Source organism: Hemicordylus capensis, chromosome 5 (genome assembly GCF_027244095.1).
Source record: "Hemicordylus capensis ecotype Gifberg chromosome 5, rHemCap1.1.pri, whole genome shotgun sequence".
Taxonomy (NCBI): domain Eukaryota; kingdom Metazoa; phylum Chordata; class Lepidosauria; order Squamata; family Cordylidae; genus Hemicordylus; species Hemicordylus capensis.
In genome coordinates, this window is record NC_069661.1 from 162,769,770 (window position 1) to 162,797,288 (window position 27,519).

The 27,519-nt window shown below is 46.5% G+C and overlaps 2 protein-coding genes across 4 annotated transcripts in view; one reads left to right on the forward strand and one right to left on the reverse strand.

Annotated features, from left to right (window-relative positions):
- On the forward strand, positions 1-27,514 carry SELENOO (selenoprotein O). The gene is made up of 9 exons (XM_053252106.1): positions 1-698; positions 2,597-2,800; positions 3,405-3,582; positions 12,619-12,749; positions 19,241-19,521; positions 19,683-19,833; positions 21,896-22,081; positions 22,633-22,789; positions 23,370-27,514. Exons 1-9 carry the CDS (start codon positions 97-99, stop codon positions 23,559-23,561), a joined length of 2,082 nt encoding a protein of 693 aa, XP_053108081.1. The 5' UTR covers positions 1-96; the 3' UTR covers positions 23,562-27,514.
- The window catches only part of TUBGCP6 (tubulin gamma complex associated protein 6), a 57,558-nt gene continuing 56,830 nt past the window's right edge, over positions 26,792-27,519 (reverse strand). For all 3 annotated transcript variants that reach the window (XM_053252103.1, XM_053252102.1, XM_053252104.1), the window contains exon 26: positions 26,792-27,276. In XM_053252103.1, coding sequence (XP_053108078.1) covers positions 27,185-27,276 — 92 coding nt within the window. In that variant the 3' untranslated portion in view covers positions 26,792-27,184. The remainder of the gene's footprint in view (positions 27,277-27,519) is intronic.

Below are 27,519 nucleotides of genomic sequence, written 5' to 3' on the forward strand. Positions count from 1 at the left end.
GGCGGGGGCGGGACATGGGCATCTGTGCGATCTTCGGGCCAAGAGTTCCAAGGCGGTTGTTCGCTAGCGCCCCCTCTGGCAGTCGTTGGCCCCCGAATGGCCGCGGCGGTACTGCCTAGTAACTGTCGGTGTCTCGGTCGTCGTTTGTTGCCGTCGTTGCCTTCGTACGCGGCCGCCGCCGCAGTCGCCTCGCGTCCCTCGGGCGCCATGGAGCCCGCAGCAGCCTCCTCGTCTTCTCCTCCCGCCTCCTGCCCTTCTCCTCCCGCCTCCTGCCCCGCCGCCGGCGAGAGTCCTCGGTGGCTCGGGACGCTTCGGTTTGACAACCGGGCGCTGCGGGCTCTGCCGGTGGACCCCTTGGAGGAGAACGTGCCTCGGCCCGTGGCGGGCGCCTGCTTCTCTCGGGTGCGGCCTACTCCGTTGCGGGCCCCGCGGCTCGTGGCCATGTCCTTGCCTGCGCTGGCGCTGCTGGGCTTGAGGGAGCCAACGGCGGAGGAGGAGGAGGCCGCGCTCTACTGGAGCGGGAACCAGCTGCTGCCGGGAGCGGAACCCGCCGCCCACTGCTACTGCGGCCACCAGTTCGGCAGCTTCGCCGGGCAGCTCGGGGACGGCGCCGCCATCTACCTGGGCGAGGTGCTGAACCCGAGCGGCGAGCGCTGGGAGATCCAGCTCAAGGGCGCCGGCCCCACTCCCTACTCCCGGTAACTGCCGCCCCCGCGCCTTAGCCTCGCTGCTGGGTCCGTCTGGCCCCTCGTGGACTGCCCATGCCCCCGCTTTAGTTGTGGGGAGAAGCCCTGGAGAGGCCTGGCCTCTTCTCCTTGGCCCAGGCCCGGAGCTGGCTCTGTTCCTGTTCTGCGCACAGCGTAGGCGGCTGCAAGGCTTTGCGCTGGGAAATCATCACCACTGAAACTGGAGGGCACTTACTCCAGTACCTGTGCTTCGAATCGGCTCGGCACCAGCTTACTCGGAAGCAGTTCTGGTTTCAGTGGGATTTCCTCCGCACTTAAGCATCAATTGAATATCAGCTTTGGCCTCCTGCTGCCCCCCTCCTCCTTTCCGAACCAGCTGCTCTGTTTTTTCTGGCTAACCCTGGCTTATGTCATAGACAGCGTGTTTCCCTATACAGAATTCAAAGACGGAGCTGTACATACAACTATTGGGGAAAGTCACAATTATTGTACATTACTATTATTTAATCATATTTATAGATGGGTTTTCAACAAAAAGTACTTGAAGCAGTTTACATAGCAAATGCGACAAGAGGTCTGGGCAATAGCCACTGGGAGGGATGCTGGGGGGGGGGGGCTGAATAGAGACAGTTGCTCTCCCCCTTCTGTATGTGAGAGCCACTGCTTTAATAGATGGATGGGTTCTGGTTGCTATAAATCAGGTTAAAACTATAGGAGGAGTAACTTTCAGGTGGCAGTTAAAGCTGGAGGTTCTTCAGACTGATGCAGAAAAATATACCGAACCATATCAATACCATCTGCTCTATTCTATTTGTATAAATATAACTTGTTATTTCTATGAAAGACAAAATCCTTCAAAAATTATTTTTGGTAGTATTGTTGACACAAGGTGCATTAAAAACATAACAGTCCTGCTGGATCAGGCCCAAGGCCTATCTAGTCCAGCATCCTGTTTCACACAGGATACCCCTGAGAAGCCCACAGGCAGGGGGTGAGGGCTTGCCCTCTCTCCTGCTGTTGCTCCCCTGCAACTGGTATTTAGCTTCATCTATAGCCACCAAACTAGTAGCCATTAATAGGCCTGTTCTCCATGAATTTATACCATTCATACCAGTAGTTTGCTTTAACAGTAATTTCAGTCATAATATACTATTTTTAAACACACTAAAGTGAAAGGAGGTGGTCTACTCCAGGGATTCTCAGCGTTTGGTCCCCAAATGTTATTGGACTTCAGCTCCCATAATTCCTAACCAAAAGCCACTGGGGCTGGGGATTATGGGAGTTGAAGTCCAGTAACATCTGGGGACCCAGTGGACAAGCACTTCATGGTTGGAATAAATTACTGATGTTTAATAGAATAGGTGCATCAGTCTCTGATTTTTGAGCACATTTTTTCTTGGTGAATGTGATCTTTTGTTCTCATGTAAATTGCATTGGGGGGGTTCTCGTTTATGGTTTGAGATCTTTGATTGAATCCTTACTGTCTAAATCAGTGTTCTCCATTGTGAGGTCCTCATCAGCCCTAAGTGTGGCTCCCTGACTAATTTTTGATTGGCCCTGTGTAAAGCTTCAGCCAAAGCTGAATACTCAGTACAATCTCCCTGGCACCATGCAGAGGCCATTCTCACCATGCTGCCCAATGCCAGTGGGGGGGGAGGAGGCTAAGGGAAATGGAGACCTCTTGAGCCCCTGCATCATCTTGGAAGGCATGCACAGAGTGCTTGATAGTCCTTCCCAATGCTTTCCTCCTAGAGCTCCCTCCCAGCACTGAGAAAAGCGCAGGACTGTGCAGAGGTCAGCATAGTGGGAAGTGATACTGTCTCATATTAAAGGTTTTTTTGCCAAACTAGCCCCCACTTTAAAAATAGTGAAGATCACTGGTCTAAATATTTTCAATTTATTAATTACAGGCAAGCAGACGGCCGTAAAGTTCTACGATCAAGCATAAGAGAATTCCTTTGCAGCGAGGCAATGTTTCATCTAGGGATACCCACGACCAGAGCTGGAACATGTGTAACCTCTGATTCAGAAGTTATTCGGGACATATTTTATGATGGAAATCCAAAAAAAGAAAGATGCACAGTTGTCCTAAGAATAGCGCCAACATTTATTAGGTAAGCATACTGACTTGGTGAATGTAAAGCAAGAATTCCCAACAGTTTAAATGTTCTAGATAGCTTGTCTGAAGGATGCATATTTTGGGATTTCCCCTGCTATAGTCATAATTTTTTCCTGGCTGTAATGCTTTTTGACTCCCAGTTATTGTTAGTATAGTTTAGAAAGCAAATGGATTCCCTGTTTGTGGTGCCTTCCTGTGCACTGGCTGGTGTTTTCCTGGATCAATTCTGGGTTAAGAACATTATATTTTTTCTGAACTCTAAGAATAAAACACTGGCAGATGTATTCTGTGTGGCTGCATAGCCTGGAACACTAACCTTGCAAAACAGTTAAGTCAGTCTTTAATTATTGTATAAAGCTATTAATTATTAAAATTCTTATAAAATATTTGCTCTCAGGCAGTGAGTTTCAGAATTAGGACCTAGAGATCAAAAGTTGTTACTCTAATAAAATGATACTGTTGCTGCAGTAGGTACTATTGAAAAGGCATTTTATTTCTAAAAATATATGAAAACAATATAGAGAAAAGTTTTAATGAAGTAGCCTGACATTCTTCAAATTAATTCTGGTAAATATCAATAACGCTCTTATTTCACATAGGTTTGGATCATTTGAAATTTTTAAGCCTCCAGATGTATATACAGGACGTAAAGGCCCCAGTGTAAATAGAAATGATATTCGTATACAAATGCTTGATTATGTGATCAGCACTTTCTATCCAGAGATTCTACAAGCACACTCGGACAACACTAAGAGGAATACTGCTTTCTTTCATGAAGTAAGGCAGCTGCGATTTGTTGCTTTAAAAATATATTTATTGGGTTTGAATCTCGTGTTTCCTCCCAGTTCTCAGGATGATGTTTTAGCCTTGCATCAGACCTGTGAGATAGTGAGGCTCTACACACAATCAATGTGTAGAGCCTCATGGGGTTATGCGGGGAGAGTGGGCTAAATCCCACTTTTCCTGCACACGAGTAGGGGTGTGCATGGTCCGGATACCCCGCGGTTCGGCACGGGGGGTGGAGTTTCTCTTTAAGGGGGGGTGGGGTGGTAGTATTTACACACACACCCGCCGCTCTTCCCCCTCCGGCGCTGGTGTTTTCCAAAATGTTCTTGGGGCGGCAGAGTTCCTCCCTGCCGCCCCTGCCCCCGTTGTCGTCCTTGCTAGCGTAAAAGTAGACAGAGCTGGTGGCGCGCATGCGCCCTTTGCGGCGCGCGCGTTTGTCCCCGCTGCTGGTGCACGCGCACAGTGTGATGTATGCGGCGCGCGCGCTCACTGGTGCGTGCGTGCCACATACGTCACACTGCGCGCATGCGCCAGCAGCGGGGACGAGTGCGCACGCCGCAAAGGGCGCATGTGCGCCACCAGCTCTGTCTACTTTTACGCTAGCAAGGACGACGACGGGGGCAGGGGCGGCAGGGAGGAACTGCCGCCCCAAGAACGTTTTGGAAAACACCAGTGCCGGAGGGGGAAGAGCAGCGGGGGGGTAAGTAGTACCACTCCCCCTTAAAGAGAAACTCCCCCCACCTTCCGAACCGAACCGCTGGGTATCCGGACCGGTCTGGAGGCCTTGTCAATGGCCTCTGGACCGAACCATGCACACCACTACACACGAGCAGACACTTGTTGCTGGGCAGCTGGATCGGCTGCCCATGCAAGCGGCGGCTTTGGTCTTGTGCTCCTGCGCCCGGCCGCAGCTTGCTGGGAAGCTCTGGGGGAAGGGAAGCACCGCTACACGGTGCCCTGGCCCCTGGAGCTCCAGGAAGGCACCACGCAAGTGAGCTGTGCTTTCCTGGGGTCCCATTCCCCTCCACCCTGAGTGTGTCAGCAGCGGCTGCAAGCAGCTGCAGCTGATACACGATCCAAGAAACAAGGTTAATAGAGTGCTCTCTGTGTTAACCTCATTTATGGGGAGGGGCTTTTAAGCAGGCTAACTGCTGTGGAGCTACCAAGCTTACCTCACGATGGGGAAAACATGGGCTTCGCTCCCTTAGCCTAGTTTCCCCCCATTGTGAGAATATCGGGGACTCCAAAGCCACCCAGTGGCCTTTGTAGCTGAGCAAACCTTTGATTCGGAATTTCCTATACCCAAACTTGCTACTATAGCTACAGTACCACACTGATACGATCTCTAAATGTAACTTTAGGGGAGAATTGCTGGTCTAGCGGTAGCAAGTATGAATGATCCCCTTTGCTGAGTAGGATTCACCTTGGTTTGCCTTTGGATGGGTGACTGCATGTGAGCGCTTTCTTTGGGAGATGGAGCCATAGCTCATTGAAGGAGCATCTGCTTTGAATGCAGAAGGTCCCAGGTTCATCCCTGGCATATCCAGGTAGGATTGGGAAGGATTTCTGCTTGCAACCTTGAAGAAGCCTCTGCCAGTTAGTATACACCATACTAAGCTAGATAAACCAATGGTCTGACTCTATATAAGTCAGCTTCCTATGTAGCTTGTAGAGACATCTGTATTCTGACTTGCAGAAACATGAGTTACTTTATTGTCTTGTAAACAGAACTGAACTCATTTATTTACGGTCAACGACCAAATAAACACTACAGCAAAGAGCAATACAGTACAATACAATAACATAAGTAAAAATTTTAAAAACCAGTTTGCAGACACCTTATGTTACATGCCACTGAACTAAAGCAAACAATCCTATGAGTAACTTCTTCATGCTTATCTCCTAAAAAGTAAACAATAAAATGTTCCTCAGACCAATCCAAATGTTTCTTTTGATAGGGGGCGATCTGAATGGAACGGGCAATATCATAGAAAAGGAAGTTAAACAAAATATGTGTTAATGTTTCCACCTCACCAGCTCCACATGGGCACAAACGTTCCTCCAAGGGGATCCCTCGAAATCTGCCCTCCAACACAGCTGAAGGGAGGACATTAAAATGGGCCTGAGAGAGGACTCTTAAGAACATAAGAACAGCCCTGTTGGATCAGGCCCAAGGCCCATCTAGTCCAGCATCCTGTTTCGCACAGTGGCCCACCAGATGCCACTGGAAGCCACAGACAGGAGTTGAGGGCGTGCCCTCTCTCCTGCCATTACTCCCCTGCAACTGGTACTCACAGGCATCCTGCCTTTGAGGCTGGAGGTGGCCCACAGCCCTCCGACTAGTAGCCATTGATAGACCTCTCCTCCATGATGTCATCCAAACCCCTCTTAAAGCCATCCAGGTTGTTGGCTGTTACCACATCCTGTGGCAGAGAGTTCCACAAGTGGATCACACGTTGTGTGAAAAAGTACTTCCATTTGTTGGTCCTAGACCTGGCAATCAATTTCATGGAGTGACCCTGGTTCTAGTGTTGTGTGAAAGGGAAAATAATTTCTCTCTCTCCACTTTCTCCACCCCATGCATGATTTTATAGACCTCTATCATGTCTCCCCGCAGTCTTTTTTTCTAAACTAAAAAGCCCCAGGTGTTGTAATCTTGCCTCATAAGAAAGGTGCTCTAGGCCCCTGATCATCTTGGTTGCCCTCTTCTGTACCTTCTCCAGTTCAACAATGTCCTTTTTAAGATGTGGTGACCAGAATTGTAAGCAGTACTCCAAGTGTGGTCGCACCATAGTTTTGTATAAGGGCATTATAATGGAACGGACGTTAGGCCTGTAATTTCCCGGATCACCCCTGGATCCCTTCTTGAAAATCGGTTTTACATTTGCTACTCTCCAGTCCTCTGGTACAGAGCCCGATTGCAGGGATAAGTTAAATATTTTAGCAAGGAGGTTGGCAATTTCACATTTGAGTTCTTTGAGGACTCTTGGATGGATGCCATCCAGCCCTGGTGATTTGTTAGCTTTCAGTTTTTCCAGACAGTTTAGAACATCATCCCTTGTCACTTCTATCTGACTCAGCTCTCTAGCCTCCATCCCTAAAAAGCCTGCTTCAGGAACAGGTATATGCTCAGTATCCTCTGCCGTGAAGACAGATGCAAAGAACTCATTCAGCTTCTCTGCAACCTCCATATCCTCCTTAATAATCCCTTTCACTCCCTCATTGTCTAATGGTCCAACTGCCTCCCTGGCAGGTTTCCTGCTTCTGATGTACTTAAAGAAGTTTTTTGTTATTCCCCTTGATACTTTTGGCTAAATGTTCCTCAAACTCTCTTTTTGCCTCCCTTATTGTCACCTTGCATTTCTTTTGCCAGAGTTTGTGTTCCTTTCTGTTCTCTTCGTTTGGACAGGCCTTCCAATTTCGGAAGCCTGGGTGTAGGCAAATGTGTAAGGTATGCAGCTGGCCTTGGGTAATTTGAAAAGCTGAGATAATTATATCTGGAAGCAATCATGCTAAGATCACTCTGCTTTTCTATGTCTCTTACCCTCTGTGTAATGATCATTTTTGCCTGATCATAATTTAGCAATCGTATATGTTGCTCCGAGAGGCCTCAGTTACCCAGGGTGTCATGTATATTCCTCCTCCAAGTGGAGCAGAAATCATCCACCAAAGTTAGTGAGCCTTGGGGATAGCTAGTAGGTTTAAGCCAATATAAGGCCGCTTGCAGCCGGGCCTGAGCAATTAATCTAATAACGCCTGCTTCCAAACGCAAAGCTGCATTCGGGACGCAGCTGGGAAGTTAGAAGATGTCCAGTAAGAACTTTGACTGAACAACTTCAAAAGATTGTAAGTTCCCAGCTAAAAGAATCTGGGCATCATATAGCATCTGAGCTTGAGGTTTCGCCTGCTATACCCTGAGCGTTGACGGGATGTTCTGAGTGCATTTAGAGTTTTATACAAAAAATTCTTAATAGCTGCAGTGGATCTTTGAGCATTTGCTGTCACAGACTCACAATGTGGTCTCCAGAATTCCTTGAATGGAATATGAGGCCCAGATCCTTATATATTTTAACTTGTTGAAGGCTCCTACCATTGATTAACCATTGATAAGATCTCCTGCGCTTACTGGAAACCATTATTTTTTGGGGGGGGGGGTATTGATGGACAGTGCCTCCTCTTTAGGGATGTGCCCGAACCGGTTCGGAGGCCATGCTGGAGGCCTCCAAACCGGTCCGAATCCGAGCTGGTCCGGCGGCTCGGCACGGAGGGGGGTTGTAGCTTTAAGGGCGGGGGGGGGTAGTACTTACCCACCCACCCCACCACTCTTCTCCCTCCGGCGCTGTGGTTTTTGTAAATGTTTCTGGGGCGGCAGCGTTCCTCCCTGCCGCCCCTGGCCCCGTCGTTAGCCTGCCAGAGCTCAAGTATGCGACACGCATGTGCCCGTTCTGGCACGTGTGCGCGCTTGCCGCCGCCGCATGCGCACCACAATGGGCGCATGCGTGTCGCATACTTGAGCTCTGGCAGGCTAACGACGGGGCCAGGGGCGGCAGGGAGGAACTCTGCTGCCCCAAAAACGTTTACAAAAACCACAGCGCCGGAGGGGGAAGAGCGGCGGGGGGGGGGGAAGTACTACCCCCCTTAAAGCTACAACCCCCCCCACCCCGTGCCCATCCGGATGCATGCACATCCCTACTCCTCTCCACAAAACTTCGCAAGTGCTCTCAAAGCGCGTCTCATTCCTACTGGCATGATAGATACAATCGCCGCGTCATCAGCATATAATAACATAGAAATGGCTCTTCCGGCTATTCTTGGCTGATGGAAAGAAGGGTCATCAAGACAGAAAACGAAACAGTTTATATAAAAATTAAACAAAAAAGGCGCCAAAATACAGCCCTGCTTTACCCCTCTCTGCGAGGGGACTGGATTTGAAAGGTGTCCTTGAATGTCACATTTGACTCTTAAAAAGGTGTTTTCATATAATGAACGAATCAAGAATAGCAAACAGGGGTCTCATGAAGTTTTAGCGAGTTTACACCATAGACGGGTTCTAGGGATTGAATGCAGCCTTAAAATCTATAAAGGCTACATATAGGGGCACATTTTTACTAAGTTGTTTGTCTACTAGATGTGCAAGGGTCAAAATCTGATCTAGTGTAGACCAGCCTGATTGAAAGACAGCCTGTTCATCCTTTATAATATTGTTTTTCTCTGCCCAGTCTATGAGTTTATAACATAAATGCCTCACATACAATTTGCTGATGACGCACAAGAGGCTAATTGGCCGATAATTGGCTGGATCTGACCGTAGTCCATTTTTATATATTGGGACAGTTATGGCTGTGTGCCAGTTCTCTGGAATACAACCCTCATGGTCTACGTAGGTAAAAAGTTTGGCCAGAACTGGGGCCCACCAGTCAGATTCCACCTTCAGTCATTCCCCAGAAATCAGGTCTATGCCAGGAGCCTTACCAGGTCGTAGTTGAGAAATTAAATTATGAATTTCCCGCTCCGTGACCGGAGGCCATGGGGGAAAGCAGTCTAAATAATGTGAGCAAGGGGAAGGGTCCGGCACAGTAGCTGTATATAATGATTTATAAGGGGCCACCCATTAGTCTGCAGTAATATAATTATCCAAAATAGGGCGACGTTCTTTCATACCAGATGTTACTAATCCCCCAAATAATCTAGAGTTCTTTTGTTTAGCTGTGGCAAGGAAGTGTCCCCATGCTCCCCTCACCATCTCCCGTTTCTTCATTTAATGAGCTTTTTATATTCTTTCTTAAGCTCTATTAATTCTTGGGCCTGTTCAACATCTAAATTGAGTCTATACTGATTAAATTTAGTGACCAGCTGCTTCTTGGCTATAACACACTCATGGTCAAACCAACCTCGGGGTCTATGTCTCCTTTTCACCTAATTGTTGCCTCAGGAGGGGTTGGAATGCCAGAATAAGGTTCCCAAATTTAATGTGAGTATCTGGCAAATCTCCTTCCTTTAAAAAAAGTAGCACGTAGAGAGGAAACTTCCTTTGATCCCAGGAGTGTTCTAATTTGGTTTGCCAGACACGGTGACCTTTTAACTCTTGTAGATAGCTTCATCCTGAGAGGAAGATCTCACCTCCTTAAACATTTTTAGGTTTCGTTTATGAAGAAAGCACTCCTGAGCTATGTTCCTATGCCTCATTTTGAGATTCACACTCCTCAAAGCATGCAGCCGGGTTCCGGTGTAATAGGGAACCGTTGTTTCCATTCTGAGAACAAGCCTTGGGAAGCCATGGATTCACATATTCTCCTCTACTCTTTTGCATGAGGGAGGAGGAGGAAAGCTGCTTTTGTGTCTGTGGTTCACATCTCAGGTAACTTAAGTAAACCGTAATGTGGAACTCTGGTTTACTTCAAAGTGGAAAACACCACCACCACTCTCTTACATGCAAAAGAGGAGAAAGGAGCATGCAAGCCCATGGCTCTCCAAGTCTTATTCTCATAGTGGGAAACATACAGTTTTACAGTGAGTTGCCGTCACCCCCACCCATTCTTTCTAAAAATAGGTTGCATTTCCCAGGCCACTTATCTTGACATGGTTTATGCTTCATGTCTTAAGTCATGATAATCCTTGCACAAATGTATCTGCTAATAACTTCTTCCTGCTTGTAATGTCTGTCTGTCCAAACAAAAATAGCTAAAGTGTCAACATCAAGAATCTGTAATCACAAATGTGTATATAAAACAAGGCTTTTAAATCTGAGTGTTGCAGCAACCATGCCATTGAGACTCGTGCTTAGCCTTATTCACACCTTATGTGCAGCACGTGTACAATGAGTATGCAGTGTACACAGGCAGAGTTATTCACATGCTATGTGAAGCTCCCTGAAGAGCTTCTCCATGATCCCTCCCTCAGTGTTTTTTAAAAACGACTTAAAACACACCTTTTAAAGGAGGCTTTTTAATGCTCCATTTTGGTTATATCCGGTAAGTAAATTATTAGCTTTTTATAATTTTCAGTTTTTAGCTTTTAAAATAACTTTTAATTTGAATCTAATAATGATTGTGGTTTTAACCTGACTTTTAACTTGTTTGTTTAATTTGGTTAATTTTATATTCTATATATATATAATTCTTTAAGGTGTACCCTTGACTATTTCCATGTGTGGCAGCGAGCAGAAACACTGTGGTGATTGGGCAGTGGAGATTCCATATGCAGATAGGGAAGAGGAGCCTGTGAGAGCAGAAGCACCATGATTTAGAGAGGGGTTGTGAGGGAGGAAAAAAAGCCCTTTCAGGAGAAGGCGGCAGCTGTTCTGTGAATTAGATGAACAAGAATCTGTTAACTCAGGAAGGGAGAGAAAGAGAGAAGGAAAGGAAAAAAGAAGGGAGGGGAAGAAAGACAGAGGGGAAGAGTGAGTGGAGGAGAGAGAAAGAAAGGAGGAGAAGAGAGAAAGAAGGAAGGGGGAGGGACAAGCCTGAGCCTGTCAGTGGCCTGAGGGGAACTAGCGGCCACGGTGGCACCTATTGGCAGCAAGGAAGGGCCAAGTCAACCACTGCTGCTGTTTGGGGCTACTGAGGCCATTGGTGGAGGAAGGCAGGCAGGCAAGGGACAGGCCTGGGCCTGTCAGCAGCCTGAGGGGAACGAGTGGCCGTGGCAGCAGCGAGAAAGGGCCTGGTCAACCGCTGCTGCTGCTGCTGCTTCTCTTCCTGTGGGGAGGAGCAGGAGTGGGGTCAGGTGAGGGTGCGGAGGTCTTTGGGGATAGGGGGCTAGCACCAGCAATGCTGCAGCTGTGACCAAGAGGGGTGAGGGGGATGGAGTAAAGGGATGGATGAGTGACCGAGAGGGGTCTGGGGGATGGAAGCAACCAGATGGAGGAGGAGGAGCAGGAGTGCAGCTCAGGTGAGGGTGGAGAGATCTCTGAGGTGAGAGGAGCAATCAAGTACTAGCGCGCAGATGCTCTGTGCAGATTAAGTCAGTTATTTTTATTGTGTCTTGTATCTATTTTATTGTTGTGAGCTGCCTCGAGCAGTTGTGTACTGGAGAGGTGGGGTATAAATACTTTTATATATATATATATATATATATATAGAGAGAGAGAGAGAGAGAGAGAGAGAGAGAGAGAGAGAGAGAGAGAGAACACAGATATAATAGTACATTTCATACCAGTACCATGTTTTTGAATGGAGGGGCCTATCCCCAGGTTCACTTTTAAAATGAGCAATTACAGTCATTGACATAAATACACGTACAAGTGTACAGACATTTGTACACATCAGTCACAACATAGTGACTGAATAGGCTCTTATTTCTGATGGATCTGTTATATGTGCTGAACTCTGTGCAGGAGCTACTGCCTCATTTTCTTCTTTGTGTACAAAGCTGATGTCCTACTTCAGTATGAGACCTGTAATGTAGGGATGTGCACGGAACTGTGGGGCTGTGGTCCAGAACTGAGGTAGGGGTTCCTTTAAGGGCGGGGGAAGGGTGCACTTACCCCTCCCGCCGGTGCACGTATTTTAGGAAGCATTTGGGGTGGCAGGGTACCTCCCTGCTGCCCCTTCCCCCACTTGGCAGCAAAAGGCTTCAGAAAGCCTTTTGTGTGTGCGCGTGTGATGCACACACGCAACATGTGCACGTGCAAAAGACTTTCTGAAGCCTTTTGCTGCTGAGTGGGGGAAGGGGTGGCAGAATGCTTTCTAAAATATGTGCACCGGTGGGAGAAAAGTGGTGGGAGGCGTAAGTACACCCTCCCCCTGCCCTTAAAGGAACCCCCACCCCAGTGTCAAACTGCTGAACCGCCCCATGTCCGGACCAGTCCAGAGGCCTGTAGAATGGCCTCCGGACCAGTCTGTGCACATCACTGTTGTAATGGTCATTGAATCCAAGCACCTGTAAATAATGCCTCTTTTGAACATGTGAAATGAAAGTACTCACTATGCAAAATTGTAATTGTTGACTTCCGTGTTTTAATAATGTTATGCGAGATTATAAGTTAATAGGTGGGAAGAGCCTAAAAACTAATTAGCTTGTGTGTTTAAGGTAATGAAGCAGACAGCAAGGATGGTTGCTGAATGGCAATGTGTCGGATTTTGTCATGGTGTGCTCAATACTGATAACATGAGTATTGTTGGACTTACAATTGACTATGGACCTTTTGGATTTATGGACAGGTCAGTTTAGCTCAGTTTCTTAAAATATATAAATATTATGTTGCCTGTACAAAATGACACCAGGATTTGTTAGGTTTTGGGGTTTTTTAGAAATAGTTTCTAATGTACTCTGAGAGATCGCAGTAATATGTTATTGTAAGATTAATGGGTAAAATTCTTGTACTGGGATATATTGAAATTAATGGTATTAGTCCAGAATAATTCTGCTGTATATTGCTACCTTCATTATTATTTAGTAAAGTGGACTGATACTAAATCATGCTCAACTTGTAAACTATACAATCCTGCATCCTTTAGGGATATTGTGAGTTAAACAGGTTGCTTACCTGTAACAGGTGATCTGGTAGTGATCCGTTGAGTCCATAAGCAAATGGGTTCTGCGCCTGCGCAGGCACCTCTCAGGCCGATTAGGTAGCTCCTCGCGACGCCCAACCGCCCATCTGCACGTGCTGCTGCATGCTAGCTATATAGAGCGGCTGGGCGTCTTCCGTTAGTTCTCTGTGCAGACCGCCCCTTCCGTGCAATCTGCCACCAGATGTTTCTCATAATGTCCATACTTCTGCAGCGGGGTTGGTTCTGGCGGGTCTTATGGACTCAACGGATCACTACCAGATCACCTGTTACAGGTAAGCAACCTGTTTATCTGGATCGTGATCCGTTGAGCCCATAAGCAAATGGGTGATTAGTGAGCTAGACCTTCATGGTGGTGGGTGCAGAAGGATGCCTGCTAAGGCAATACCCTCTTCAAGACAGCTCGCCCATATTCTGCCTGGCGTGCCATGCGCAAGTCCACTGCATAGTGTTTAATAAAAGGCTGCTGGGACGACCACGTAGCAGCCAAGCAGATGTCGTCCATCTTAATGCCTGAAAGATGAGCAGCAGAAGTTGAGTATGCTCTAGTAGAGTGCGCCCGGATAGTTTTGGGCGGTGCTACCCCCTGTAGCTTATATGTCAGCAGGATAAGTTCTACTAACCAGTGTGCTAAACATTGTCGAGACACTGCTTGCCCTTTAAACTTGCCTTTATAGGCTACAGATAGTTTACTTGTCTTTCTATACTGTCTAGTCTCTCTCAAATAGTACAATAAGGATCTACGCACATCTAACGCATTTAGCGCCTTTTCCAGTGTTGTTTGTGGGTCCTTAAAAAAGGTTGGCAGGACTATTTCCTGATTTAAATGGAAGTCCGTAACTATCTTTGTTCGGAAACTTGGGTCTAGCCTCATAACAACCTTATGTGGGTAGAATTGGGTATAAGGCTTGTCCACTCTCAAAGCCGTCAATTCACCCACCCTTTTAGCCGTGGTTATAGCTATCAGAAATGCAGTTTTAAGCGTTAACAATCTCAAGCTAGCGCCATGTAGTGGCTCAAAAGGTTCTTCCATCAATGCAGATAGAACCAACGATAGACTCCACTGTTCTGAAGGTTTGCGTAGTGGAGGATACAGATTATTTAGTCCTTTCATGAACCGTTTACATTCAGGATGGGTAAAAGCCGTTTTTCCATCCCAACCAGGAAGCTTCGAGGACAGTGCTGCCAGATGCACCTTCAACGAAACGTTTGCAAGGCCCTTTACCTTCAGACTTGTTAGATAAAGCAAAACCTGGCGCACTGATGCCCGGCGTGCAACAAACTTATTTGCCTTTGCAAACATTACAAATCTTTTCCATTTATATAAGTAACTGTGTCTCGTTGATCTTCGCCTACTGTTTAATAGAATGGATTTCAAAAGGTTATTCTCCACGCTGTCAGCCTTAGTGTTTGTATTTCTGGGTGCAATATCATGCCTCCCGATGTCTGGAGAAGATCTGGCACTGGTGGAAGACGGTAGTGGTTCCCCTTGCATATGCGCAGCAGCAGAGCAAACCAAGCCTGACGTGGCCACCAAGGGGCTATTAGAATGCAGTCTGACCTGTCCCTCAAGATCTGCGCTAACACTCGATTGAGGAGTGGCATTGGTGGAAACAGGTAAAGTAGCCCCCTGCTCCAATCGTACTGAAAAGCATCTCCTAGAGATCCTGCACCCATCCCCGCACGAGAGCAGTATCTCCTGCACTTTTTGTTCTCCTCCGTGGCAAACACATCCACAGATGGTGTCCCCCAGCGGTCGAAAATTTGTCTGACACACTCCTGTTTGATTTCCCACTCGTGTCTTTGGGTGGCTTGAGTGCTTCGACTCAGAGCATCCGCCAGGTGGTTGTCCACACCTCGAATGTGTATTGCCATCGGATAAATGGCATGCATGATGCACCATTCCCACAATCTTCTCGACAAGGTGCAAAGCGTTGGTGAAACCGTCCCTCCTTGTCTGTTCAGATAGGCTACAGCTGTAGTATTGTCCAGGTGGACCTGCACAACCGAACTCCGAAGTTGAGGTTCGAAGGCCTTTAGTGCCAAAAATGCAGCCAATAGTTCCAGGTAGTTGATATGCCTCTGGGCTTGTAGAGGTGTCCACTGTCCCTGAATGCATTCTGGGCCGCAGTGTGCTCCCCACCCCAGTAGGGAAGCATCGGTCGTGACCCATGCTGTTGGAAGCAGAGGACGGAACGGCACACCCCCTAAGAGATTTTCCTCGACTATCCACCATTGTAGGGAAACCAGCACCTTCCTGGAAAGGTGCAGCAGCATGTTCTGGCTGTCTATATTGGGTCGGAAATGGTCCAGGTAGCAACGCTGCAGGGGCCTCATCCGAAGCCTTATGTATCGAACAGTTGTGTTGCATGAGGCCATCAAGCCTAAAAGTCTCTGGACCTTCCTTGCCCTTTGAACAGGATTGGCCAGGAATTGTTCTACCAGAGACTTTATCTGAATATATCTGTCGCGTGGTAGGAATGCTCGATGTTGCTCCATGTCTAGAACAGCACCTATGAAGCTCAGCTGCTTTCTGGGAGTTAAATTCGTCTTCTTCCAGTTCACGTTGAGACCTAAGTCCTGAAGAAGATTGAGCATCACTTGTATCTGTGTCTCCAGTAGTTTCTTATCTTTGCCCACCAGGAGCCAATCGTCTAGGTATGGATATATCACCAGGCCCTGAGTTCGAAGGTGCGCAATTATTACTGCCACTACTTTGGTGAAGACTCTCGGAGCGGTTGACAATCCGAAAGGTAGAACCGCATACTGATACATTACTTCCCCCACAGTAAATCGAAGGTACTTTCTGTGGTTTTCCTGGATGCCCACATGGAAATATGCGTCCTTCAAATCTAACGTTGCCGCCCACTCCTCCTGAGCTAGGAAGGGTAGAATCTCCTGCAACGCTGTCATCCTGAACTTCCGGGCCCAGACAAAGTTGTTCAGTCCTCTCAAGTCCATGATTGCTCGGATCCCGCCATCCCTCTTGGGAATTTGAAAGTAGCAGGAGTAGAATCCGGACAACCTCCTCGCCCACTGCACTGGAACAATTGCACCTTTTTTCAACAATACTTGTATCTCCTCCTCGAGTACTGAGGTCGACCTTGTGAAACGTAGACCTGAGAATGGTGGAAGAGTGATGAACTCTATCGCATAACCTGTCTCCACAATCCTCAGTACCCACTGGTCTGATGTTATGTTGTGCCATGCTAAAGCATGGCTTGCCAGTCTGATTGTTGAGCTGACAACTACAGGGCCGATGGCATTGGTCCTGGCAACTGGTATTAAATGCAGTGGGCTGGCACAGCAATCAAAAGGACTGCTTAGCACTCTCTTTGTTGTTCCTAGAGTTTTGATTTTTGTTTTTGGTGGCGTTGCTGTTTCCAAAACCCCTAGGCCTCTGGTAGGGCCTATTTTGCCTTCTGAAATCCCTCTTGTCTTGGAATCGGTATGACCGTTGTTTATTATAGCTATATGTACGAGGGCCAGCTGTTGTGGTTGGTACCATAAAGGTCTTGGCCGTAAATCTTGACTTTTTTAACGTTTCCATGGTTGCATCAGTACTTTCATGGAAGAGTCCCTTTCCGTCAAAGGCCAGATTTTCTGCTCTGTCCTTCATATCCAGCTGAAGTGAAGTCGCATGCAGCCAAGCATGACGCCTCATCGTGACAGCAGTCACCATGGCCCTTGACTCTGTCTCCGCCAAATGTTTAAACGTACTTAGCTGTTGCTTTGTTACAGATGTTGTCTTGTCAAAGACTTCATGGAGCTTTATTTGCAGCTGCTCTGGCGACAATGAAGTGGAATCATGAAGTAAATTGTCCCACATCAGATGGATGTACCGAGCCATACAGGCTGCATAATTTGCAATCCTGATAGCCAGGCTCGATGTGGCGTATATTCTTCTCCCTAACACGTCTATCTTCCTCCCTTCCTTATCGGTTGGTGTTGTATGGCGGCGGCTGCCCTTTGATGTTGATGCGCAATCCACCACGATAGAGTTCGGGTCCGGATGGTGTATCAGGTATCTCTCCTCCCCTTCATGGACCCTATATAAGTTCTCTATACGTTTAGACGTAGGATTTGCTGTTTGGACACTGTCCCAAGCCGTCCTAGCTGCCTTTGCAATGGCAGGGATTATTGGTAGGGAGACCGGGTGAGACGATTTAGATTGGAACATCATGTTGTACACCGGGTCAGTAGACTCTGTTTCAGGGAGTTGCAGGTCCAAACCCAACGCCTCCGCCATCTCTCTAATTAGGGAATGGTACGCCTTGAGTTCCTCTGTTGGGGATCTTGAAAGACGTGGCGGGACCTCAGAAGGAGGCTCCACCTCACGGCTGCCTTGATCTGAACCTGAGTATTCTGATTCCAAATCCCGTTGTGTAGAAGCAGGAGATGAACCCCTGGATGATGGGCTTGGCGGAAGTGGTGATGGGCTCGGCGGAGGTGGGGTGCTTTTCCTCTTCCGCTTCCCAGCGGGTTTCTCTCATAATGGCATTGTAGCCTGGGTTTGTGTAGCGGCTCCCTCTACGGGTTGCGGCTGCATAGCCTTCCATCTCAGATAGTCTGCGTAATCGTGTGGCAACGAATGTCTAAATCCACAAGTGTGTGCAGGCTGCGTGGCAGGGTGGCGTATACTCCCATCAGCTATGCCCGCCAATGGCTGCACCACTGCCAGTGGTGACTGGAGTAAGCTCTCAGTTGCCACCCTAGGAGAAAGTGATGGGGTTCTGGGTGGTGGGAGCCCCTCATTTTCTTCCTCTCCATCGTCATCTCTATCCAACCCCCCACTCAGGAAACCTTGAAAAGTGGATTCCGCTGGGGTATTTGGGCTAGACTCCATCAGACTCCTAAGGGCAGAAGTCGCACTACGGTCTGAGCGGTGGCCACTCAATTGCTGCGGTGTTGATGGTGATTGCTGTGGGGTATGAGCAGGCGACAGAGAACGGTGTCTTCGAGGTTGAGACTGCTCCATCGGCAACAAGGTAGGTTTAGATATCGAGGATTCACTACGTCTTGTTGCTTTCGATGTCGAGGACTTCGATGTCGAGGGACCCTCTACCCGCTCTTTTCTCGATGTCGAGGGCTTCGATGTCGAGGGATCCTTCACCCGCTCTTTGCTCGATGTCGAGGGCTTCGGAATCGATGACCTCGATGTCGAAGGAGGGGTTGATGCTGACAGACCCCCCCTGCTCGCTTCCGCTGGGCTAGATGTACGAGGTTCAGCACTCCACTCCTTTTCAGAGCCCTGCGCCGATGAAGGCGATGGGGTCCTCTGTTTGCGCTCCTCTTGGCTAGGATTTTCTCCAGCCACTGGTGCGTCTTGCCGGCGCCTTTTCTCACGGCGTCTCTGGTCACTAGAGGAGACCTCCAGTGGTCTCTTAAAAGTAGGATCAGTGGACACGGTTTTAGACTGCATAGAAGCAGCTCCGTGTCCCTCCGCTCCCGATACCGCTTTCGACGTCGAAGGCGCTTCTGGGCGAGGGGTAGAAGGGCGCAGCGCGTCCTCATATAAAGCTGCCCTCAAACGCAGTGCCCGGTTGGTCCTGGTTTGTTTGGAGAAGGCACAACAGATCTTGCAGGCTGCCGTATTGTGCTCCTCTCCCAGGCATATAAGACAGAGGTCGTGGTGATCAGTGGAGGGTAGTTTAGCCCTACACTTCTCGCAGCGTTTAAAGGTCGTCTTCGTTTCCATTTTCCGTTTTCAGTCCGGGTCAAACACAAGATATCCGTCCAATCCTTCGTCAAAGTTATTCCGGGAAGAAGTTGTCACGTCCAAAGTACAGTCCGTAGTCCAAATTACCAGAAAAAACAGTCCTAAATGCCTAAGCATTCGTATCACAATCGTTTCTGCTACCGAGGAGCCCAAGCGAGGTCTGAACGCTGTGGCGGTCAAACAGAAACTAACGGAAGACGCCCAGCCGCTCTATATAGCTAGCATGCAGCAGCACGTGCAGATGGGCGGTTGGGCGTCGCGAGGAGCTACCTAGTCGGCCCGAGAGGTGCCTGCGCAGGCGCAGAACCCATTTGCTTATGGGCTCAACGGATCACGATCCAGATCCTGAGGTTTCTAGTGCATTTTTACTACTTAATTATATAAACTAAACATTGTGCCAAATATTTGTTTCATTTTGTAGATATGATCCTGAATACATTTGCAATTGGTCTGATAACACAGGGCGCTATGCTTATAATAAACAACCAGAGATTTGTAAGTGGAATCTAGGAAAACTTGCTGAAGCTTTAGTCCCAGAACTGCCCTTGGAAATCAGCGTACCCATTTTGGAAGAAGAATACGATAAAGAATACGAAAGAAATTATTTGCAGAAAATGAGAAGGAAGCTTGGACTTATTCAGCTTGAGTTAGATGATGATAAGAAATTGGTATCTGACCTTTTAGAAACTATGTATGTCACAGGTTAGTGTGGATTAATATTAATTTAAATCAGGTGCAATTTGTAATATTAAACTAAAACAATTTTAATATATATATATATAGTTGTAAAAACAGTTGAATTAAACACCCGGGAGACTTTTGCATAACTGATTTAAAATTACCTTTAAATCTTTGTTTCTTAGGTGCAGATTTTACAAATGCTTTCCGCTTGCTCAGTTCATTCTCAGTAGACTCGGATGCTTTAAAACTGGAAGACTTCTTAGATAAGATTTCAAAGCAATGTGCTTCATTAGAAGAGTTAAAAGTTGCTTACAAGCCTCAAATGGATCCCAGGTATTTTCTCCAAATTGAGCAGTGTTACTATGTGCTCAGTGTGGACCTTGATGATATTTCTTTTGATCTAGTAGCTAGTCCAAAATTTAGCCAGCCTCATTTTTCAGTGGACCTTTAAAATAACGAATTCATCTGTGGTTCAAATAACTGGGAAGATGGGAGCAGGGGAGATCTGAGACAGACTCAATGGGGATGATTCTATGGGAAATGTTGGGAGGGAGCAAAGAGGTTCTGGAGGAGGAACTGGAGAAATGGATGGGGTTGCAAAGTACATTCTGAGGCATATATATGTCTAGGCCTGTGCATGTCTGAATAATCAGAATTCTAGTGTCTGAATTCTTTACCCCATCCCCACCCCACGAGGAGGCATTAGACTGCAGGGCAAGTGTCCCAAGTAGTGTCCTGGTGGTTGGGGCCCTTTAAATTGTCACTCAGCACTGGCACTGAGGTGGCTGGGCGATGTGCAGATGATTGGGAGTTTGGGCAAGGGTGGCAGGAAGTGCAGAACTGCTCCCTGGGAAGCTTGCACACTGCTGGGAAAATGCGGGCGATTGTAGTCCCACGCAGGAGCTCTGCCTTCCGCTATGCGCAGGACTATATAAGTCTCAATACAGAAGGAGCCAGATGTTCTAAGGAGGCTTCCTCTGAAGTAAATCCCACTGATTTCGTTAGGTCTGGCTCCCAGCTAAAGTGTGCACAAGTTTCAGTCTGTGGGGGAAAGTCTAGAGCTACAGCCCTGAGAAGTTATGCATTCCAAGTGTAACCAGCGAGAATAGAGTTGTGCCATGTTATGTGGGCAAGTGCCACATACCCAAGAGGGCTATTGGGACATGTGCCTCCTGTTTGACCTTGGCACTCGGTATCTTGGGCTGCATGCACAGTGTGAACAGGTGGACAGTGGGGTGAATGGTATGTATGTATGTATGTATTCCCTCCATTCCCATCCCTCACAGCCTTTTTTTGCTCAGTGCCACCACTCAGCATGCTGTCTTGCTTACTTGCCAGATGGCTGCTGGCATCAAACTCTGCTATGCACTCATTTCTCCCTTTACATGTGCACCAGCAGTTCCTGTATCCTGCAGTTCCCTTTCCTCACATGGGATCATCCGATCAGCACACGCCCCTGCCTGAGCAGCTTCCCATGCAGCAAACATGCCTCAGCAGGCTTCCACAGCACATGCCCAGCCCTAGCTAGCCAACCAGCCACCCAGCCCACCTACCTGCAGAGCCCAGGAATGCCCCACTCCTGCATGTCAGTCAGTTCCTTCTACTTTCATGCATCTCACACATACAGACACACACACACCATGAAGATTGCGCTGCTTCCCTGCTTCCTTTTCATGTGCTCTCCTCCCCCTCGGTCACTCTGTGTGTTTTGCTGGTGTCTTGTGTGAAGAGGGCTTCTTTCTCTTCTTGCTGTTGCAAGAAGGCCCTTAAGAATGCAGAGAATGACCGAGCCGGAAGAGCACACAACGAGAAGGCAGCATAGCAGCCCAGTCTTCAGAGGGGGCTGCATGACCTGTGAGAGTAGGAGAGATCAGTAGGTATGCAGAAGCAAGGCACCCCTTGGCTCTGCAGGTGGGCTGGTCGGTTGGTTAGCCAGCTGGCACTGACATGGAGTGGAGCCTGCCGAGGCAGGTTAGCTGTGCTGGCAGCTGCTTGGGCAGGGGTACACCCTGATTGGATGGTCCTGCGTGCAAGGGAGCTCGTGCAAAACCGGTGCTGCTGGTGTGTGCACAGAAAGAGAGTGAGTAGCAGTGTCTGATGCCAGCAACCACATGGAGAGCAAGGCAGTGAATTGGGGGGGCTGAGCCAGGTGCCACGATTAAATTCCTAAGCACCATGCCAAGTCGGTGTCTGGATTTCTGGACACCTGGTTCAACGTTTGTTCCTAATTTTTAGATATATTTCCTTAATGTATTTGAGCGTGTGTAAGCAAAATAGTAAGATACTTGTGTTCAGATTAAGTTAGTAGCGTCATTATAACTTATGGTGCCACAGTAGTTTCTGATCCGTGGTTAGAAGTAATTTCTGTTAATTTCCCCTTCCATTCTTTCCCCAGACAGCTTTCAATGATGCTTATGTTAGCACAGTCTAACCCACAACTCTTTGCCTTAATTGGAACAAAATCCAATATAAATAAAGAATTGGAACGGATTGAACAGTTTTCTAAGCTGCAGAATTTACCAGCAGCTGAATTGCTCAGTAGAAATAGAGGACACTGGAAAGATTGGCTGCAGAACTACAGGTAAGACTAACAGTTAAATTCCGTTCGCTTGAGAAACACTAATGGAGAATGTGTGTTTGTGTGTATTGATTGAAACACATTAGTAGTTGACAAATTTACTAAGAGCTACCTTTTCATATGATTTTGCACGGTTACATGCCAAAGTATGTTTAGAAGTGTCCCGTGTGCCCATGAAGCCTTGCTGTGTCTGCTTTTCAATGTTCTAGGCACCCAAAATATTTAGCTAAGAGTGCATGGAAACACCTTGGCTCTTTCCTGCCATAGCATTTGTTGTTGGGATATATTCCAAACAAGTTCTTTTATTTAAATAGTCATCTCAAATGAATTGTTTTGTACTGGCAATTAAACATACTGCTTAAAAATAAGAAGTTTTACAGGATAAAATCTAAAACTGAGCTTTGAGTATCTCATTGGTAATATCAGCTGTAGCGTTGTCTTCCTTGAGATCTCTGGTTTGCACATGGCTTTCTTCTACAAGGGGGAATTGATCCAATTAAAAACAACAAAACCTACTTCATAGGTTCCTTGTTTTTCCTTTTGTTTGTCTTCAGGGTTCGGCTAGAAAAAGAAATGGAACATGTTAGTGATGTTGATACTTGGAATGCTGAGCGTGTGAAGATTATGAATGCAAACAATCCGAAATATATCTTGAGAAACTACATAGCTCAAAATGCTATAGAGGCAGCAGAAAATGGTAACTTCATAGAGGTAAACAGTTCTACTAAACATTGTAGAATTAAAGCACATGAGGTATTTAGATGTGGAATAACTAAGACTAGCCGAACCCGCACAGAGCATCTGTGTGGTGTTTTGGGGCCGTCTGTTTCCCCCTCCCTCTTCCTCCCGGCCTGGTCTCTCCTCCCCCCACACAGAGCCGCTGTGGGCGGCCAAGAACCACCCCCCCCCCGCTGCTGGTTTTTCTCCCTCCCGTCCGCCGCGACTTTTCTCTCCCCCCTCCACTTGCCCGCTGCTGCCTTTCTCTCCCTCCCTCCACCCTCTGCCACCTCTCTCCCCCCACCTCTCTCCCCCTTGCCCGCCGCCGCCTTTCTCTCCCCCCACCCACTGCCCGCTTTTCTTTTCCCCCTCCTCCACCGACCGTCCGGCCACCACTGTCACTTTCTTCCTCCTCTCCTCCTCACTTCGGAACTCTCGCAGCATGAAGTGAGAGTTCCCCTGCCAAATCCTGGGCACGCATGTCCCAAGATAATTAAACATATAGATTATTTTTTTAAAATACAGCAAAAGTGGAATCTCTATGTAATAACTGCAGTGCTCTTTTCTTCCCCAGGTAAGGAAAATCTTGAAACTCTTAGAAAAGCCATATGAAGACATAGAACCTGATAGTGAAGTAACTGAGGAGTCTGAAGGGGAGGATGCTGTGGCTGCTGCTGCCTGCAGTTCAGCAACCAGGACCAGCCTTCCATACAGTAGTAAACCTCCACTTTGGGCTTCAGAACTCTGTGTTACATGATCTTCGTAACTGCCTTGTGCTTTCCACGAAGGGATCTTGATCTTCTCAGTAGTGGAGAGTGCAGCAAGGCGCAGTAGAAGTGCTACTATCTCTCAAACAGATTGTTTGGATGTCTTCACAGAGCTGACAATCAGCTCGCCATGCACACTGTCAAGGTGATGGGGAGACAGTTTTATCTTCTTTCTTTAGTGCTGTTAACTCCACTAAACGCAGTTACATATTTACGCACACTGATCTGTGAACATCTAAATGAAATCTGTTTTTATGAAGACAAAAATAGCACACCAAATGGATATATTTTTGTCTGAAAATGAAGTAATAGTGCTTCCTAACATTTGTGACACTTTATTATGCAGGGACATTTGATTCTCTCTTAGTGGGGAAGTGGGTTTAAGCTCATCATTGCTTATTTGAAGCTATGTTTCAATCGTGTAGTTCACTTATTGCGAACTTTTAAGTTTATATCATGGTTTTTAGAGTGTCATTCGGCACTAGGGAAAACAGCAATAATCATTTATATAAGAATAGAGACAACTAAGAACAATGGAATTTCAAAGAACTGTAGCAAGTATCCATGTGTGTATCTCCCAATTGATTTATGCCGCCATGCTTCTGGTTGGACTGTATCCAGTTTTTAGCCTTATGCAGGTAATTTGTTTCACTAAATCATTAACACACGACGAGCACAGTCCTGAAAAAGGTCTTCATTGCTAATGACAGCTGTTACATGTTAAGCAGTTGGAAGGACTGAATCCAGTCCTCTCTCCTCCTGTGCCCAACAGGTGACCGATATTGTCACTGCAGGATATCGCCATGGCATGCAACTTTAAACTTGATTGCTTCAATAGGATAATGTTGCCAAAATTTATTTGAAAAAGCATTCAGCATTTTCCACACAATGCTTTCCATATTCAAATATTGTATGCTTTCGGATGTAATTTATTTCCTATTTATCAATGTTGCTACCTCAGGAATGTTTTCCTCTCTCACACTGTTTCCTAATAGAAGGAAGTGTTCATGGTAATAGCATTTGCATTGTTTAAAAAACATATATTGAGCAAGTGAAAATTCAGCAAAACTGAATGAAAACAAACATTCAGAGTAGTGAAAGGAGATTCAGTTACAGTGATGGGCTCCATGGCAGTAACGAAGGTCAAAGTACCCTTCGTTATACTGCCCAATTAAGATGTGGCAGTGCAAGAGGTGGGATGTACTTCCAACGGAGCATTTTAAATTAAGTGTATTAACCAAACTTTGAACTCCCATGTATAGTTCAGTTGTTCCTACTGTATTGTCTTATTTTCATTGAGCTGGAGATCTTGGTGATACACCTCTTAGGTGTGTGTTGTGTCTTTTCTTCTTAATAATGAAAATACACGTTAGTGGTTCTCAAGAATATTTGATTCTGGAATGTTGACAAATGTTCTCACTTTCATTATGATTAGAAGGCAGGGCTGGCTCATTGCTGTTAGGCTCAAGTAGTGAATAGCAACAAGCTGTCCTGCCCCCTGGGCCTCACCCTCTCTTCCCAACCAGCCTGGAGTGCGTTGCTGTGCTTGCACACCAGCATGGCAGTGTGGAGAGTGCATTGAATGACCGCAGCTCCTTTGCTAGCTGACAAGGTCTTTGTCCCAATCAGCAAGTCTTTTTTGTGGCTTTTTCAGGCTCTTATTTGCAGGCTTGTATAAACAACAGAAACAACCAGAGCCTATAATAAGTATAAAGGGGTGGCAAATGCCCATAATCCAGCTTTAGCTGATTTTGCTAATTAAACTATTCCATATGAATGTGTTTATGATGCTTTAAATAAAATATTACATTGCATTCTTGATGGGTGTTAGGCCACTTCTGCATATGAGATCATTTCCATGAAGCTATGGCCCTGAGCTGTACAATAAAAATAAATGAATTTGATCACATACATATCAAGTGTAGTGTCTCTGTAATTTTTAGATGAGAGATTCTGAAAGTAGTCTATAAGCCCCATCCGTTTGGTCTGCAGGGTCAACCAGTGCAAAAGTAAAAAGGTTGGTTGCTCGCTCACACTTGCTTCTACCGAGTGGCAGCATGAATTGTCTGCATTTGTCATGCTGTTGTGAGGCAACAGGGTGGGGAGGGAGAAATAGCTGACCACCCCAGTGTGATGAGGTGGGAAGCAAAATAACACTCCACACCTTTATTAATTCTCTTGGGAGGAAAAAGTACAGGAAAAAAGTATGTAATCTCAGTTGTTACTCAGCCCTAGAAACTGCTGCCTTGCCCTGTGTCCCTGATGGAGGTTCGCCCCTCTCAAACCCAACCCTTGCAAGCTTTGAAAAGTGGCACACAGGGCCAAGGGAAAGGTGCCAGCAGCCTTCTCTCCACCTGCTTCCTGCAAGCTTGGCAAGGACTGTGAGAAGCAGCACTCCTTGGCAAAACATGCAAGGATCTGATTAGTCCCAAAGTCCTGCTTCAATGGGGGTGGCCGTGGGGGGCAACTGCCTCATGAACATACTGCCTCTGCATGCATTTTCATAACTGCAGAGGCACCTTTTAAAGTGATGCTTTTCTTCTACTCAGCAGAATTGTCCCTAATCAATCCAGTAGAGCGTTTCTCAAAAGGATGCTATATCCCCCATGAATTTAGATTGATTTCCTTGGCCCAGAGTTTCCAGTTTTCTCATACCCTTCTTGATGAAAAGCAGTATAATACAAAAATAAAATTAGCTATAATAGGGAACATCCCTCACTACAGAGTGGTAAGTGAGTTTTAGTGCTCTGTAGCAAAGCAGTTCATATATGCAACACATAATATGAGCTAACAAATGAAATGAGTTCGGCTGATCAAGGAAATGAAGTTTCTAGAGTGACTATGACAGGATTTGTACAGGATTTGAGAACAAGAGAATGAAACTGCTTGACTTACAAAAATAAGTTCAATCCTTATGTGCTGGCTGTCATACCAGGCAAGGGTACATCAGTCCAGTAATGTTCCACACAAGTTGTGAAAGTTAATACAAACATTACACAAGAGTATGCAGGCATTGCTGGGCTGACCTAACCTTGCACATTGTGTCAGCCATTGACTTTTGGGGCACCTACACAAGACCATCTTCCTTGTAGGGTTTATGGTCAGGAGAGGTGTGATTGGCTCACTTTGCTGATGCTGTGCCATAAGAAATTTAGGTGGTTCAGTAAGAGTTGTAGACAAATACCTGAGAAGGATTTCATGACTCCATTTGAAAAAAGATAAGACCAAATAATGTTTGGAATAAAGCTTTTACTCTGGATACTTACATACTAATTACAAGGTTCTATGTGTTTGTTTTCCTTGTTTACTTCTCATATGAGAAGGTTCTTCTCTCATGAGAACCTTCTCGCATGAGGTTTCACAATGCCACAAGAATGAATTTACACATTAACAAATTTACATTGATGCACACATTGCTGTACTGACACTGAGTGACATGCTTTTCCGTATCGATGAGAGAGAAAAATCTGCCATGTTACAATCTTTCTAGATTTTAACATTTTCTATAGATCCTTTAAGGAAAAAAGTTTCTTAGAAGCATCTTACATTAGCAAGTTTCATAAACATACATTTGTAGCGGACCCTCTCATTCTAGCAGTAGTTTGTGGTGTCTTATTAAAGCTCAGTTGTCTTTGTAATAGTTATTAAAGTTGATTCGCAGGAGGAAGTCTTCCAAGTGAGGCTGGTACCCTCTGTTTACAAGCTTAGTTACTACTGCAGGTAGATGAAAGAAAGATTTAGAACATTCAATACATTATCACCTACGATTTGTTCAAAGTAGTACATGATGAAATAAGTGCAATTCTGCTTTTTCAGAACTATGTTGTAATTCATCTTCATTTTATTGTAAACCACACTGAAAGCCCACTTGAGGAAAGTTTAAATAAATAATTCTGGAAATGTTAAGTAACCTTATCCATGTTGTTGATAAAAACTATACAGGGTGCACCAATCGCT